At 50.2% G+C, this 15,790-nt stretch overlaps 1 protein-coding gene across 2 annotated transcripts; it reads left to right on the top strand.

The window, feature by feature from the left end:
- Positions 1–1,099: 1,099 nt before the first annotated feature.
- On the top strand, positions 1,100–14,216 carry ASMT (acetylserotonin O-methyltransferase). 2 transcript variants are annotated; one of them, XM_073902214.1, is made up of 8 exons: positions 1,100–1,168; positions 5,700–5,874; positions 7,334–7,463; positions 9,104–9,172; positions 9,729–9,847; positions 11,183–11,323; positions 13,401–13,523; positions 14,005–14,216. In XM_073902214.1, exons 1-8 carry the CDS (start codon positions 1,100–1,102, stop codon positions 14,214–14,216), a joined length of 1,038 nt encoding a protein of 345 aa, XP_073758315.1. The 2 variants fall into 2 exon arrangements, with proteins under 2 accessions (XP_073758315.1, XP_025713758.1); XM_025857973.2 differs by lacking the exon at positions 11,183–11,323.
- The last annotated feature ends 1,574 nt before the right edge of the window (positions 14,217–15,790 follow it).

Below are 15,790 nucleotides of genomic sequence, written 5' to 3'. Positions count from 1 at the left end.
AGGAGAAAAGGAATCCCATGACCTTGTTTTAGAGGCCACTTTTGAGTGACACCCCTCACTAAAGTCCCTACCACACATTTTTAGCTGCGGCAAGACATGCGATTGAAAGTGATTTCAGAGTCCAAATCCATGGAATGGTTTTGGGGGCATTTGCTGGCTGTGGAAACAAAGAAGGACATGCCTTCAGACAGTGTTTTAAAGATCCTGAGCCCTGGATGACAGCTGATCTCACCCCCTCTCTTCTGCGGGTTAAATGGTGGCCCCCCAAAAGATATGTCCATGTCCTAACCCCAGCAACCTCAGGCTGGGAACTCATTCAGAAACAGGGTCTTTGCGAATGTAAGTGAAGGCTCTGAGATGAGCTCATCCTGGACGAGGGTGGCCCTAAATCCAATGACAGGTGTCCTTACAAGACACAGAAGAGGAGACACAGACACAGAGGAGAAGCCACATGAAGATGGAGGCAGAGACGGGAGGGATGCGGCCATGAGCCCAGGGTTGCCTGGAGCCTCAGAAGGTGGAAAAGGCAGGAAGGACCCTCCCCAGGAACCTCAGAAGAGAGCATAGCTCTGCCCCGCCTGGATCTCAGCAGCCCTGCCCCACCTGGATCTCAGACTTCTGGTCTCCAGAGGTGGGACAGGATAAATCCCTTGGTTTTAGGCCTATGGGTTTTGTTATGGCAGCCCTAAAAGATTAATTATACCCTCTTTGTCTCCCCATGTAAAGGGGACTAGAGACTCTTCATTACATGAAATGAGTAATCAATGCTGGTGATTAGCAAGCATATTGGTTTTGGATGCGTTCCATAGCTGATGGTGTAAGGGAGGGAGGGGAGAGATGCAGGCTATTTTAGGGCTGTGTGCACAGCAGGGACAGAAGGAGCGAGCAGAAAGGCAGCGAGTACCCTTAAGCTTTGTCATCCCCTTAATAGGGCTAATGGGATTTTCTACAGTGATCAGCCTTTGGCTTACCCTGGGCCTCCAGCAAGGAGCTCTGGCAGCACCGAGTGGCTGGCCGCCGCACCACTTGCTAACAGACCCACACTCCCTGCAGCTGGGACAACCAGGGGCTCTCAAGGCCAACTTGGCGTGGGACAAAGATGACTTCCCCCGAGGAACAGGCGTACCATCTGCTGACCGAGTACTCAAATGGGTTCATGGTCTCCCAGGTAGGAGCGTGGGGAGAACATTCCACTGAGCACTCTTGGATGCCGTTGGCGGGAGCTGGGCGAGGGCAATGGGGAGTGACAGCTTAATGGGTACACAGGGTCCCTTAGGGGTGGGATGTCCTGGAACTATGGGCAGGTGTCCGGGCAAAGGCTGGGACCCTGGGGTGTGGGGCAACGTTTATCAAAAGACAGGGATCGAAATACTGAAAACATTCTGTGATAGGGCGATAGAGGGGCTCGTCCATTAACACACTAAAAAGCACGGTGATGCATTTAAACTAGAGGTGCGTCTGGGGGTCCGTCCACAATGTAGCACGCATCAATATCTCATCCCTTCCTCTGACTGAGTACATATTATCCTGGGTGAAAATGGGAGACACAGAGACCCAGGTGGTGTGTGATTCCATTTATATGAAACATTCAGAATATGCAAATCCATAGAAACAGAGTGGTGGTCGCCGGGCACTGGAGAGGGACTGCCAGTGGGGATGGGCTCTCCTTTTGGGGGGATGAGAATGTTCTGGAATCAGACAGAGCTGGTGGTTGCACAACGCAGTGAATGTGCCAAACGCCCCTGAGTTATTTCGTTTACAGTGGTTAATGCCGAATCTCCTGCTATGCGAATTTAGTTCCATAAAAGAGTAGAGGCAAGTTATAATTAGATTTTATATATATATATTTTGTATAGTCCTTCATTTATTTCTTTTGTTAAATTTTTTTCAAAATTTTTTACTTAAATTCAAGTTAGTTAACATAGAGTGTATTACTAGTTTCAGGGATAGAATTTAATGATTCATCCGTTGCATATCACACTCAGTGCTAATTATATCACGTGACCTCCTTCATGCCCATCACCCAGTTACCCCATTCCCCCCCCACCTCCCCTCCAGCAAACCTCAGTTGTTTCCTAGAGTTAACAGTCGCTTGTGGTTTGTCTCCCTCTCTGACTTCACCTTATTTTATTTTTCCTTCCCTTCCCTTATGTTCATCTGTTTTGTTTCTTAAATTCCACACATGAGTGAAATCATACAGTGTTTGTCTTTTTCTGACTGACTTACTTCACTTAGCATAATAGCCTCTAGTTCCATCCACCTCATCGCAAATGGTGGGTATTCGTCCTTTCTGATGGCTAAGTAGTAGTCCATTGTATCTATGGACCACATCTTCTTTATCCATTCATCTGTTGAAGGGCATCTCGGCTCCTTCCACAGTTTGGCTATTGTGGACATTGCTGCTATGAACATTGGGGTGCAGGCGCCCCTTTGGATCCCTACATTTGTATTTTTGGGGTAAATGCCCAGTGGTGCAATTGCTGGTTTGTAGGGTAGCTCTATTTTTAATGTCTTGAGGAACCTCCATACTGTTTTCCAGAGTGGCTGCACCAGCTTGCATTAGATTTTATATTTTAAGGCTCCACCGGTGTCAGGGCTGTGGGATGAGGATCTTAGCAGTGGGGGGTGGTCTTTGGTGGGACGCACACATGCTGTGCTGGAAATCTCTGGGGTCCAGGCGCTGAACATGTCTATATGGACAGTTGTGTGGATGCAGAGGGCAGGAGAGCATTCAAAGCTCCCCGGCTTTTTGCAGTGAAACTCTAATTTTGAGAACACACAGCTTCACCAGGTAGTGGCTGAGCATCCACGAGGCGGAGAGATACCCAAGGACGGCAGTCGCTGGGGCAGAGGGTCTGGGACTGCAAGATTGGGGTGATGTGTGCAGCCAGTCGAGTCCAAACTCGAAGGAAACCATGGTGCCGTGTGGGTGTCGGTTGTATTTCAAGTGCCCTGTGGCAGATATCGCGAGACACAAAGGTGTCTTGGCTTCCCTCGGTCACTGACTCGCAGGTATTGTAATACTACGGTGCTTTGCGCTTGATTCATAATCGAAGAGGGTGCTGACTTTGGGTGGAGGTCACTGAATATTGAAGCAGAATGTCTTCCCCAACCGAGCTCACGGATCCCCCCAGATTTGGTCTGTAGACCCCCAAGGGTTAAGAATTCCTATTGTAGAGCCTTTGAGATACGGAAAAGGAGCATCCTTCTACAAAATAATCATCATGATTTGCTGTGTTTCTGTTGCTTGAAGATGTGACTGACTTGTGCTCACAAGATGTTTCCTGGCCAGCTGGGGCTGTTTGCTCCTCGCTCACACTGGTGTTGGACAGGTTATAAATCTTGGGAGGAAAATCCCATTCAGTACACGTGAGGATATGTTACCTAGTTGTCACGAGTTTAATAGAAGAAGATGGAACACAACCTTCACAGAATAAAACTTAATATGACCTTGGCAGAATAATACTTAATACGACCTTGATACAATAAAACCTAGTATGACCTTGATAGAAAACATCTTAATAGGATCTTGATAGAATAAAACATAATACAATCTTGATAGAATTATACTTAATACAACCTTGATAGCATAATACTTAATATGACTTTGATATAATAAAACCTAATATGACCTTGATAGAATAAAACCCAATAGGATCTTGATACAATAATACTTAATATGACCTTGATAGAATAAAACTTAATATGACCTTGATAGAATGACTTAATAAAATCTAAATACAGTAGGAGTTCACACAACCTTAGTACAAGATGTCATATAGTCATAACAGGAGTTAATGCAACCTTAGCAGTGTAAGAAATAATATACCTTTAACCGAGCAAGAGTTAATACCGTCTTGATAGAATAAGACTTGAAACAGCCCAAGTTAAAGCAGTTTGTGCACCGTTAATAGAAGAAAAGTTCATACAACATTAATAGGACAAGTTAATAAAACCCTCATAGAATAACAAGGAATGGAACCCTCAAAAGAGTTGATCCAATCTTAATAGAATAAGAGTTTGTGTTCCCCTCACAGAACGCAAAAGGAAACAACATTAACAAGACTTAATATGAGCTTAGTAGAATTTTATAGATGGAGCGTACAAATAACCTTGATAGAACTTTACTCCAGTGATTCTCAAATGGGGACTTGGCCCCCAGGGGCTACTCAGCAAGGTCTGGGGATATTTTTGGTTGTCATGGCCAGGATAGGGGTGCTCCTGGCTTGAGGTGGGTGCAGACCACGGACGCAGCTCTATACCCTACAGTGCCCAGGACGCCCCACCCCAGACAGCCAGTCAGCCCCAGATGTCAGCTGTGCTGGGGTCCAGAAACCCTGCTTTCATGGAATAAGAGTTAAGAGGACCCTACTCACAGAATAACAGCAAATGCAGTATCACCCCTCACCACCACGGCCGCGCGCGTGTGTGGTGTAGGGCTTTCCGTGTGCTCAGTGAAAAAGCAAACACCAACCTACTTACTTCCTCACATAGGATGGAGACGGGTCTTACCTTTATTCACGTTCATGCACGTATGGGACCAGTGCTGATCACTGTGTGGAGTGAGTGCCGTGGGACGCACCTGGGCTCCAGGACCATCTGTGCACGTGGGATGTGAGTGTGTGTGTCCATCCTGGCCACTATCAGTGAGGCCGCCCCAGCCTTGGCACCACCCATCCAAACACTGTGTGCAGGAGGGGAAAAAAAGCATTGACTTATCCATGTTTTATACTTTATGCGTTATTTTCAGGTACGACCTGCTAAGTTCGTTAAACAGATAAACGGAAGAAAATACATTTTAAGACACTGACAGTGTGGGGAACACTGACCTCTGAACAGCAACAACAAAACGTAGTATATGTATTTCCTTGTTTGCAAAATTAACACAACCCAATTTAAACATTTTATTTTACATTTTCAAAGTTAAATTAAAAATTTTAATGAGTTTAAACATTTAATTTGAAAATTTTCATTCCTTAATTTTTTAAAAATTCTTTATTTTTTGAAAATTTTATTGTTTTTAAATAGACATAACATAAATTTTACTATCTCCACCATTTTTATGTGCACAGCTCAGGGGCATTGAGCACATTCACACTGTTGGGCAACCACCCCCCTCCATCCATTCCAGAACTTTCCATCTTCCCAACTTGAAGCTCTGTCCCCATCAAACACTAACTCCCCATCCCTGTCCCCAGCCCTGGCGCCACCATCTACTCTCTGTCTCTGTGGATGGGACTCCTCTATGGACCCCGTATACGTGGAATCACACAGGATTTGTCCTTCTGTGTCTGGCTCATGTCACTCAGCACCATGTCCTCAAGGTCACCCATGTCATAGCAGGTGCAGAACATCCTTCCTTTTCAAGGCTGCGTCATATTCCACTGTGTGCGTGGACCATACTTTGCTCATCCATTTGTCCGTTGGTGCATGCTTGGTTCTTAAATGTTTTGGGTACTGTAGATAATGCATCAGTGAACATGGGTGTACTAGTATCTCTTCCGGTCTCCACTTTCAGTTCTTTTGGGTCCATATGCAGAATTGGAATTTCTGGTTTCTACGGCCACTCTATGTTCGATTTTTTAAGGAACTGCCATAGCGTTTTCCATAGCAGTGCAGTGTCCCCCGAAAACGCACCCCTGGCTGCCCATGGTGAGTACGGTTCCTAGGACACTCAAAGCTGGCCCCTTGTTTCCGAGGTTCTGTTTGCCGCCTGTGAGCTGGGCGTGTTTGACCTTCTGGCTGAGGCCCCAGAGCCCCTGGGTGCGGCGGCAGTGGCTGCACGGCTGGGCACCAGCTCCTGTGGGACAGAGCTCCTGCTGGACACCTGTGTGTCCCTGAAGCTGCTCCAGGTGCAAACAAGGAGGGGAAAAGGTAAGCACGTAGACATTATGTGAGTGAATGGGCATGGCTGGGTGTCAATAAAACTTGATTTACAAAGACAAGCGGTGGGCCAGGTTTAGTGCCCAGGCTGTACTTAGCTGTCCTCATTCCAGAGAGGTCTCCACATGCTGGTGTGCACATTGGTACCCTCCTGAAGTATCCAATGAGCAAGAAAAAAATGGGGAAAAACATCACATCGGCGTACTTCTCAATCAAACTAAATTTATCCAGCTAAAGGGTTGCCATTCTTTATATTACATTTTTCTCTTATGGAATATGGTGGTGGTAGGTTTTTTTTTTTTATGTCCTTACTTTGCAAAATTCAAAGTTTCAACTCTATGTCACTCATTCTGACCATTTTTAGAATTGTAGATTCATGAAATTGCAAATGTAGAGAGCATTGCTTGAGCCAGAGCACATGAGAACAGGAGTGTTGGCCCGGCTGTGGCAGCCGTGGTCTGTGGCCTTTGTGATTGCGGCATAGAGTCATGCACCAGTTGGGGTTCTGGGGTGCAAATACCAGGGATGGGTTAACTTGAGCATGCTATGGGGTTGACGGCTCTCAGGTACCTGGGTGTGGAAATCAAGCAGGTACAAGGGTGCAAGCCATCTGCAACCACCACCAGTCACTCCCTGAGAACAGTCTTTGCACATCACACGTACTGGGGTGGCTGACCCTGAGCTTGGAGGACCCTGACCCAGGAGGACACCTCGGTCAGGAGACATTGGGTGCAGGGGGATGCTACTGGAGGTGGCGTCTGGCACAATTATCAGTTATCCTTTGGCCCTGGGGCATTAGGTTGGTGCCAACACCCAGCTGGGGACCACCCCATGCAACACAGCGGGGGCTCTGTGGGAAGCAGCGTCCCCAGGAGAGGAGACGGGGAGGTAGGCTCAGGCATGGGACTGGCCATTTGCAGATGCTGCAGGATGGGGGAGCTCACAGTGGGGCATCTGCCCAGAGAGCACCGGGGCTGTTGTGGGCCTGGGTCTGCACATCCTCCCCAGGGCTTTGTTAAAATGAGGACATTCACCGGGGTTGGCTGCCTACTGCTTGGCTGAGCATGGCAGAAAGGCAGCCCCTGCTCCATCAACATGATTCCAGTTTTGGAGATCGTTGTATCACCAGTAGAGTGTATATCCAAATCAGGTGTTATTTTAAAGCCCAGGGATTGTATTATAGGGTTCCCCGTCCGCTCACTTGCCCTTCCCACCTGCTGCACCACACTTTCCAATGGGATTTGCCAAAACAGAATCGAGCAGGTGCGCCACCCTGCTCCTCGGGCATGAGGCCCCAGCTGTGGCTGCAGGCCTTTTGATGCCCCTAGGCGAGAATCCGCTTTCAGCCCTGATATTGCCGATGCTGGCATCAGCACATGGCAAGGACTTGGAATCTAACTTGGACTTGGAATCTAACTTAGCCTTTTGTGTTCTCTGTGTTTGTTTTCAGCTTTGTACCAAAACACAGAGCTCTCCAGCACCTACCTGGTCAGGGCCAGTCTCAAGTGCCAGGCCAACATGCTGCGGTACCTGGCCAGGACGACATATCTGTGCTGGGGCCACGTGGCCCAGGCCGTGAGGTGGGCATGGCCTCGATGGTGTGGACTGTGCGCCGGGGCTCCCTGGGGGCTGGTTTCAGGGGGTCTGTGCAGCTGAAGTGCCAGGTTCCTTGCAGAATCAAACACGACGCTGCTAGGTCTGGATAATCCAGAGCAGTTGTGAGAAACCCCCATGGTCCTGGCTGAAGGAATTCACAAAATGCAAATCTGCTCAATTAAGAGTCCTTGTGCTTCAGTGGTCTCCAGGGAAAGGGCCTGGGGCTGAGGAGCAAAGCGGGGAAGATGGCACACAAGACACTGCCCGAATCATGCTGGTTGCGTGCCCCACAACTGCTCTTGGGCTCTGCGCTGTGGGTGTCTGGGGCTGGATGACTCTCTGAGGTGGGGCGTCCTGGGCTGTGCAGGGTGTGGAGCAGCACCTCTGGTCTCCTCCCACCAGGTGCCAGTACAATCTCCCCCGTCGCGATAATAAAAAAATGGCCCCAGACATCGACAAGTGCCTCTTGGAGGCAGAATCACCTGCAGTTGGGAACCAGTGACATAGATGTATGGATACATAGATGGGCAGGTAGATAGGTGGGTAGGTAGATAGATATAGGGATGGCTGGATGATCATATAGGGATGGCTAGATGGGTGGATGGATGATGGATGGATGGATGGATGGATGGACGGATGGATAGATGATTGATAGATATAGGGATGGCTGGATGATCATATAGGGATGGCTAGATGGGTGGATGGATGCATGGATGGATGGATGGATGGACAGGTGGATGGATAGATGATAGGTAGATATGGGGATGGATGAATGGATAGATATCATGGATGGATAGATACATAGATAGTATAGGGATGGATGGATGATAGTATAGGGATGGTTAGATGGATGGATGGATGGATGGATGGATGGATGGATGGATGGATGATTGATACATATAGGGATGATGGATTATAGATGGTAGATTCATAGATAGATAGATACAAGGATGGATGGATGGTTGAATGGACAGGTGGATGGATGGATAGATGGTTGGATGATGATAGATATAGGGATGGATGATAGATAGATGATAGTTGAATGGATGGACAGCAAGCCAGATGGATGGATGATACATAGATATAGGGATAGATGGATGGATGATAGATAGGTAGGTAGGTAGACAGATTGATAATAGATGGATATGGATGGATAGGTATTGATAGATATTAATAGATAATAGATGAATAGATATTGATAGGTACAGATGGATATTGATAGATATGAATAGACATATATAGATATTGATAAATAGGTATAGATAGATGTCAGATACTGATAGGTACTGATAATAGCACAGTAAGGCTTCTCCTGCCCCCGGATGCCGACCGATGAGTCCTGTGGACATCAGTGTCCCCTGACCGCACATCATTTTCGAGCTTCCTTTACACTGTCTTTAGAACCCGCTCCTTCCTTGCCCACATGGCAGAGCCAGGCTAGACGTGCAGCCTGCCTCTCTGAACATGTGTGTGTTCCGTCCCAGAAGGGGGTCCGAGCATGTGGTGACTGAGTCCTGTCCCCTGCTTGTTCTGTGTGTGGTGGGAGGTGAGGATGTGTGACCCCACGCGTGCGTGCTCCCTGAACGTGGCAGATCCTGGGTGACCGCGTCCTGCCTGTTTGCAGGGACGGCAAGAACCAGTATCAGGAGGCATTTGGGGTTCCCTCTGACGAGCTGTTCACCGCCATCTACAGGTAACGCCGAGCGCCCACGCATGCAGGGTGACACTTCCTTTCCACACACTCACTGGGCGGAATACGTGGGTCCAAACGGAGCAAAACAGAGGGACGTTGATATTTAAAATTAAAAAAAATAAAAAAAGACAGATTTGTTTGTGTTTGTCAGTGTCCTGAGCAGGCGGGAATCTGTCCTTACCCCCAAGGTGCTCTACGTGAAGCAACAGTGATGTAGAAAAATGAGGAATGGGTTTTGCTTGGGCCAGAGTTACGCAGGTAGTAGGTCAGCTCTATGCACACACACGGGGCTGCTCTTGGCGTGGGGTCTGGTACCACAGTCCCCAGGTGGCGATGCCCCAATGGCTCATTGCAGGGTTCCTCGCTGGTCGAGGACCGGGAAAGGGGAGAAGGATGGGCATGGGGTGCGGAGTCCTCAGGGCTGGTGCCTGTGCTTTGCCCGGTGCCTCTCCTCCCGTCCTGTGCTTTGCCCGTTTCCAAGACCCCTGCTCCGGCCACAGCTTCTCCCCTGATTTGGGTATCCACACGATCTTGATGAGCGTGGTTTCGCATGCAGATCTGAGGGCGAGCGGCTGCAGGTGATGCGAGGTCTGCAGGACGTCTGGAGCATCAGCGGGAGGCATGTGCTGGCCGCTTTTGACCTGTCCCCGTTCCCGCTCATATGCGACATTGGTGGTGAGTGTCGGCCCCACGCATGGAGCCGTGTCTTAGGGCTAGGGAGGGAAGACAATGGGGATCCCATTTAGGATCGGGGACAAGGCATCCCGTGCGCATCCCACAGTCTGTGGGGTTCCAGCTCCTCCCCGAACATGGCGCACCCTCTGTGGTTCTGACCCCATGCATTAGGGCCGGACCAAGAATCTCTGCTCCTAGGGACGCGGATGCTGCTGGGGCCCGGGCCACGCGGCTGTAGACATTGGCATTGCTCAGCGTGACAAGGGAGGCTTTAGAGGATGGTGGGGTGCAGCCGTCACGGAGCTCCTGGAAAGCAGTTAGCAAAGCCATCAAATCGACCTTCCCACGCTGCCTTCCCGGGGCAGGCAAAGCGTCGTGTGGGGCTGCAGGGGTCCACCGGGTTTTCTGGGCTCTGAGGGTCCTGATACTAACATGGATGAGAAGGATGCCCACATCTTCAGCGTCTCCCGTGGCTGAAGGCTGGGCGTGGCATATCCTAGAGCAGATGCAGGAGTACTGGGTGTTGATCATCCCTGTCCTAAAGGGTGGAAATGTGGGCTTCGGTGGAGGTGGAGGTGGGGCAGCCAGATCTAACCCCTGGTCCCTTTCAAGCGAATGCTCTTGCCCTGACCATCCCATGCTGGTCCCATAGAGGAGGCATGGGGAGCATGAACCCCATGAGATGGGGATTCAGGGGCTCCAGACACTGAATGATGTTTGCCTGGGTGCATGTTCTGGGGGTGAAGCCATCCTGATGTGGCCCTCCCGACGTGGGCATGGCTCCATCCTTTGAGCAACACAATGGCTCGCTGGTTTGGGCTGAGCTGCCTGGGATGCAGACAGGCTTCAGGCTGCATCTAGGGGGCCCCCAGTCATTGGTCCCCAGATCTGAGATGCTCAGACCATAGCCAACATCACGGCAATGTCCCCCCGCCGTCTCGGGCAGCAGGACGCCATGACTGGGAAACTTGATGTGGTTTATTCAAAAGCGGCCCCTGTGCCTGGCTCTCTGTGTGACTTTGGGCACGTTCCGTGGTCTCTCTGTGCCACAGAATCCTCGGGTAATGGGGCAGTCCCCACATGGGACAGTTGTGGTGCCCAAGTGCGTGTCTGCCTGTGAGTCACGCAGAATGGGATCATCGTGGTCAATGGGTTGGTCCAGCCAGGAAGATTCGTAGATTCAGGTGCTCATAGGTGATGATGGAGCCGTGAAGACCTCCATGGGGGGCAGAACCACATCCCCCATGTGGATGCCCCCTGGGGGTCGATGGTGGGCCAAGGCACATGCTGCCCACACATTCCTGCCCGTCTGTCCTGTTCTGTGTCCACTTCCAGGCTGTTCTGGGGCTCTGGCCAAGGAGTGCACCTCTCTGTACCCTGGGTGTCGGGTCACCGTGTTTGACATCCCCGAGGTGGTACAGATGGCCAAGAAGCACTTCTCATTCCTGGAGGAAGCGCGGATCAGCTTCTGTGAAGGTGGGTTGTTTCCATGGGCTCTGCGTGTGCACGGGGAATCATAGATGCATCCCCCGGGGGCTCAGGTCGGGCCGAGGATGCACCTCGGGCATGGCTTCCTCCGCCCTGCAGGCAACCACCCTCAACTTAGAATTATTGTTGGTGATGCTTGGAAAACGGTGTACAGCTGGATAGTTTTCATACACTTAGTTCTTTCTTGAGTATTTGGCTGGATTGAAGAGGTTTCCTCAAAATTTGTGTCCATCCAGAATTTGTGAACGGGGCCTTATTTGGAAACACGGTCTTTGCAGATGTGATGAAGTGAAGGATCGGGGATGAGCTCAACCTGGAGCAGGGTGGCCCTAAATCCAATGACAGGTGTCCTTGTAAGAGACAGAGGAGGAGACACACACACAGGGGAGAAGCCACGTGAGGACGGAGGCAGAGACGGGAGGGATGTGGCCACAAGCCCAGGGATGCCTGGAGCCCCAGAAGCTGGAAGAGGCAGGGAGGACCCTCCCCTGGAGCCTCTGGAGGGAGCACGGTCCTGCCCCGCCTGGATCTCAGCGGCCCTGCCCCGCCTGGATCTCAGCGGTCCTGCCCCGCCTGGATCTGAGACTTCTGGTCTCCAGAGCTGGGAGGGGATGAATTCTTGTGGTTTAAGCCGCAGCTGGTGTTGCTTTTCTTACTCAGCCCCCAGGACATGCATGCAGGTGTCTAAATCCAAAGCACCAATGGATGACAGTACATGAACTGGGTTAAAGGGAAGCTCAGGGACATTTGCTGACTCAGATCAGGGAGACTCGGCATTCTGAGGCTCAGATGCTACCATCATGGCTGGGATCGTGCACCTGTAGGGTTGAATACTGTCTTTATGTAATATTCCCAAACTTTGACCATCAGGGATATTGGAGGGGCCTTAATGTTCATTTTTAAAAACATTGCATTAAAATATTATATATATAATATATATATGTAATTTTATAAAAATATAAAATCTTATATTTTAAAATATAAGAAACCTGACCAGGTTTGGGGCCCCTTAAATTTTGCACACATGGAGAGTGCCTGACTCTCCTTACTCCAAACCTGGCCTCCGGGAGTCTTTATCACACGTCTTGGAGAGGATGATCGACTTATTTATGTTCTTCATCTGGAAAATGGGAGAAATACACCGACGTCAGAGGTTGGGGGTTCAGGCGAGAAGAGTGGATTACTTTGTTATTACACAGCTGAGCTGGGCTTTTGATGTCCCTGCCGTTGCTCGTGAAGGGAAAGGTGGTGGAAGCTTCCCGTGTGTTCTTCATCTTGGGGTCTGGATTGTCTCCTTCACCTGCTGCGCACAAACAGATGGCCCACCGAATGTGGCCCTCAGGCCAGAGTTTGCCGACCCCTGTCTTCTGTCGCTGACGGAAGAAAATCGGTTTGGAGAACTCCCCCTTTGCTCTGCCCTATCTCATGGGGGCAAATGTCTGTGGGCCCCGGATTTCCTGGGAGCCTCAGAACAGGGCAGAGTGATGGACTGACCAGTGCAGCCTCCAATGCATACTCTTCCCGAATTCCTGTGAATTTGTAGAGTTGGGACAACATTCGGCTGCTGGTTGACCCAGCACAGCACAGGGCTATCCAAGATTTTTTTCCAAAATTGGTACTTCTTGCAGAAAAAATATTATAAGAGTTGAGTGTTTGACACCATGTATGCATGGAGGGTCCTTCTTGGGCATTTTTTTTTTTCCAAGCAGGAAAACATGCATCAACTGTTGATTTACTTCAACTCATCGGACAGGAACTGCTGACCGATTGCTTGGGGTCTCCTGAAATCCATGGCTTAGAGAGCCATTTACTTGCAACCTTAGGAAATAAGATAAAAGGAAAATCATTTTTCAGATCTGAAGGACGGAAAGGGACGCCAAACACCATTCCGAATTTTCTTGTCTTCACTGAGACTTCCTTTTGTTCAGGACTAGGTCTTCCTGTCACAGCTCGGAAGATCTGGGGACAGGTCCACAGAGCTAGGTGACTTTTCCATCCTGGGTGCAGGTGTAGTCACACGGGATTGAGTGGCAGGCTGACCCCAGGGCACCTGCCTGTGTTATAGGGGATTTCTTTAAAGACCCGCTTCCGGAGGCGGATCTGTACATCCTGGCGAGGGTCCTGCATGACTGGACCGATGCGCGGTGCTCACACCTGCTGGCAAGGATCCATCGTGCCTGCAAACCAGGTAGGTCATGGGGCCGTGTGTCCACGTGCGCTTGTGGTACATTCAGGGTGGGATTGTGCTAGACTCTTCATTTGGAGGCTAGGTACTGAACGCACGTGACAGGTAAGCAGGGTCATGCTCCCAACTGGCTTCCCTTCTGGATAAGTCATTAAAACAAAGCGACAGTAGTACCCATTCTGTAACTAATCCCAGATAAAATTGCAGAACATGGAAGGCTCCCATGGTGCACACCTCGCTGGGTCAAACCCCTGTGTACCGTTAGGGTAGGGGGCATTTTGTGCACCTGCTCATCTCACCGTGCAAACTTGGCTGGTGCCCAGGGGGTGTCCTGTGTGCACGCATTCTACACATGAGGATGGAAGGCACCCAGGACGGTGGGAGAGATGGATGGGCTGGGGGCTGGGGCAGCCAGCCTGGAAGGTGGAGTGGGGGTCCTCAGGCTGGCTCGTCCCTTGCTCACGGCCGCCTCTCCCTGTCGCAGGTGGCGGCATCCTGGTGATTGAAAGCCTCCTGGATGCAGATGGGCGGGGCCCTCTGACCACGCAGCTGTACTCGCTGAACATGCTGGTGCAGACGGAGGGCCGGGAGAGGACCCCCGCCCAGTACCTCGCGCTCCTGGCTCCTGCTGGCTTTCAGGACTTCCAGTGTCGGAGAACCGGGGGCATTTACGATGCCATCCTAGCCAGGAGGTAGCTCCCCGTGGGTCTGCAGCGACCGGCCCAACTGAGCACCCTCACAAATGGGGGGTCTCTGTTAGCTTCCTCATTTCTGGGGGGCTGACAAGGGAGTGGGGGGCCTCTGATGACTGTCGTCAACCGCCCATCACTCTGTGGATTTTGTCTTGTTCCGTTTTATTCTAGTCCATGTCTTCTTTTCTATTCTATTCCATTCCGTTCTGTTTCATTCTGTTCTATTTTGTTCTCCTCTATTATGTTCTCTTAAAAAAGGTTTTATTTATTTCTTTGACAGAGAGAGTGAGCAAGAGCGAGCACAAGCAGGGGGAATGGCGGAGGGAGAAGGAGAAGCAGGCTCTCTGCGGAGCAGGGAGCCCAGCGTGGGGCGCGATCCCAGGACCCTGAGGTCATGACCTGAGCCGAAGGCAGACGCTTCACCGAATGAGCCCCCTCATCTACTCTGTTCCACTCCGTTCCATTTCTGTTGTATTCTATTTCATTCTGTCCCATTTTCCAGCTTTCTGGCAGTATAACTGACACAATTATTTATGTTTAAGCTGTACAACATGGTATTTCGATGTACGTACGCATTGTGAACTGATGGCCGCAGTCGAGCTAATCCACACGCCCCACACCTCACATGGTGACCTTTTCGTTGTTGTCGCTGAGAACATTTCAGACCCGCGGTCTTAGCAATGCTCAGGTGCACGATAGTTAATCATAATCACCATCAACGTTAGGTCCATAGGACCCATTCCTCTTCTCACGGAGAGTTTGTGCCCTGTGACCCCCATCTCCCTGTTTCTCCCCCCGCCCCTGGCAACCCCCTTTCTGCTCTCTGCTTCTGTGACTTCCACTTTTGTAGGTTTTGTCTCTCTCTTAGATGTGGCAGGTGCATTTCACAGGCTGCGTTTGGGGCAGCACTGACCGCAGTGGACACGGGACCTCTGCACCTTCGGCCCCTTCACCCATTTCACCCACACCCCACGTCCCACGTCTGCAAACCATGACTCTGTTCCCTGCATCGATGAGCTTGCTTCTTTGTCATTCACAGTCCACGTAGAAGTGAGGTCATACGGTATTTGTCTCTCTCTATCTCACTTGGCACAGCAATGCCAATTTTAATGTTTCTTTTGGTGTGGCACGAAATTTGCCATTTTAGCCTTTTTTTCTTTTTAGGTGCTCAGTGCAGTGGCATTGAGTGCATTCACATTGCTGTGTAACCGTCTTCACCATCCATCTCCAGAACTTTCTCATTTTTAAACTGAAGCTCTGCCCTCATGAAGCATGAACTCCCTATCCCCTCCCTGAGACCCTGGCCCCCACCATCGTATGCTCTGTGTCTATGAACTTGCCTGTTTTAGATTAAACTGCAATATCTTAACAATGGATGTCTCCATGTGAGTGCGTTGTCCCCCCAAATTGTAACTTCTTGAGCAGCAGGTAGGATTTTCTGCCCTGAATTTAGGTGTTGAGTGGCCCAGACAAGGCAATACCCATCCCACAAACTGGAAAGTGCTATGGGATTTAGGGAATGAAGACTGGCAACCCATGACCTCAAGGTGGCTCATTAAAGTGTATGGTGCAGGGAGT

The sequence above is a fragment of the Callorhinus ursinus genome, unplaced genomic scaffold, assembly GCF_003265705.2.
Source record: "Callorhinus ursinus isolate GAN/ISIS: 27379988/994484 unplaced genomic scaffold, GSC_fseal_2.0 scaffold16, whole genome shotgun sequence".
Taxonomy (NCBI): Eukaryota; Metazoa; Chordata; class Mammalia; order Carnivora; family Otariidae; genus Callorhinus; species Callorhinus ursinus.
This window is presented reverse-complemented; position numbering and strand designations above follow the sequence as displayed.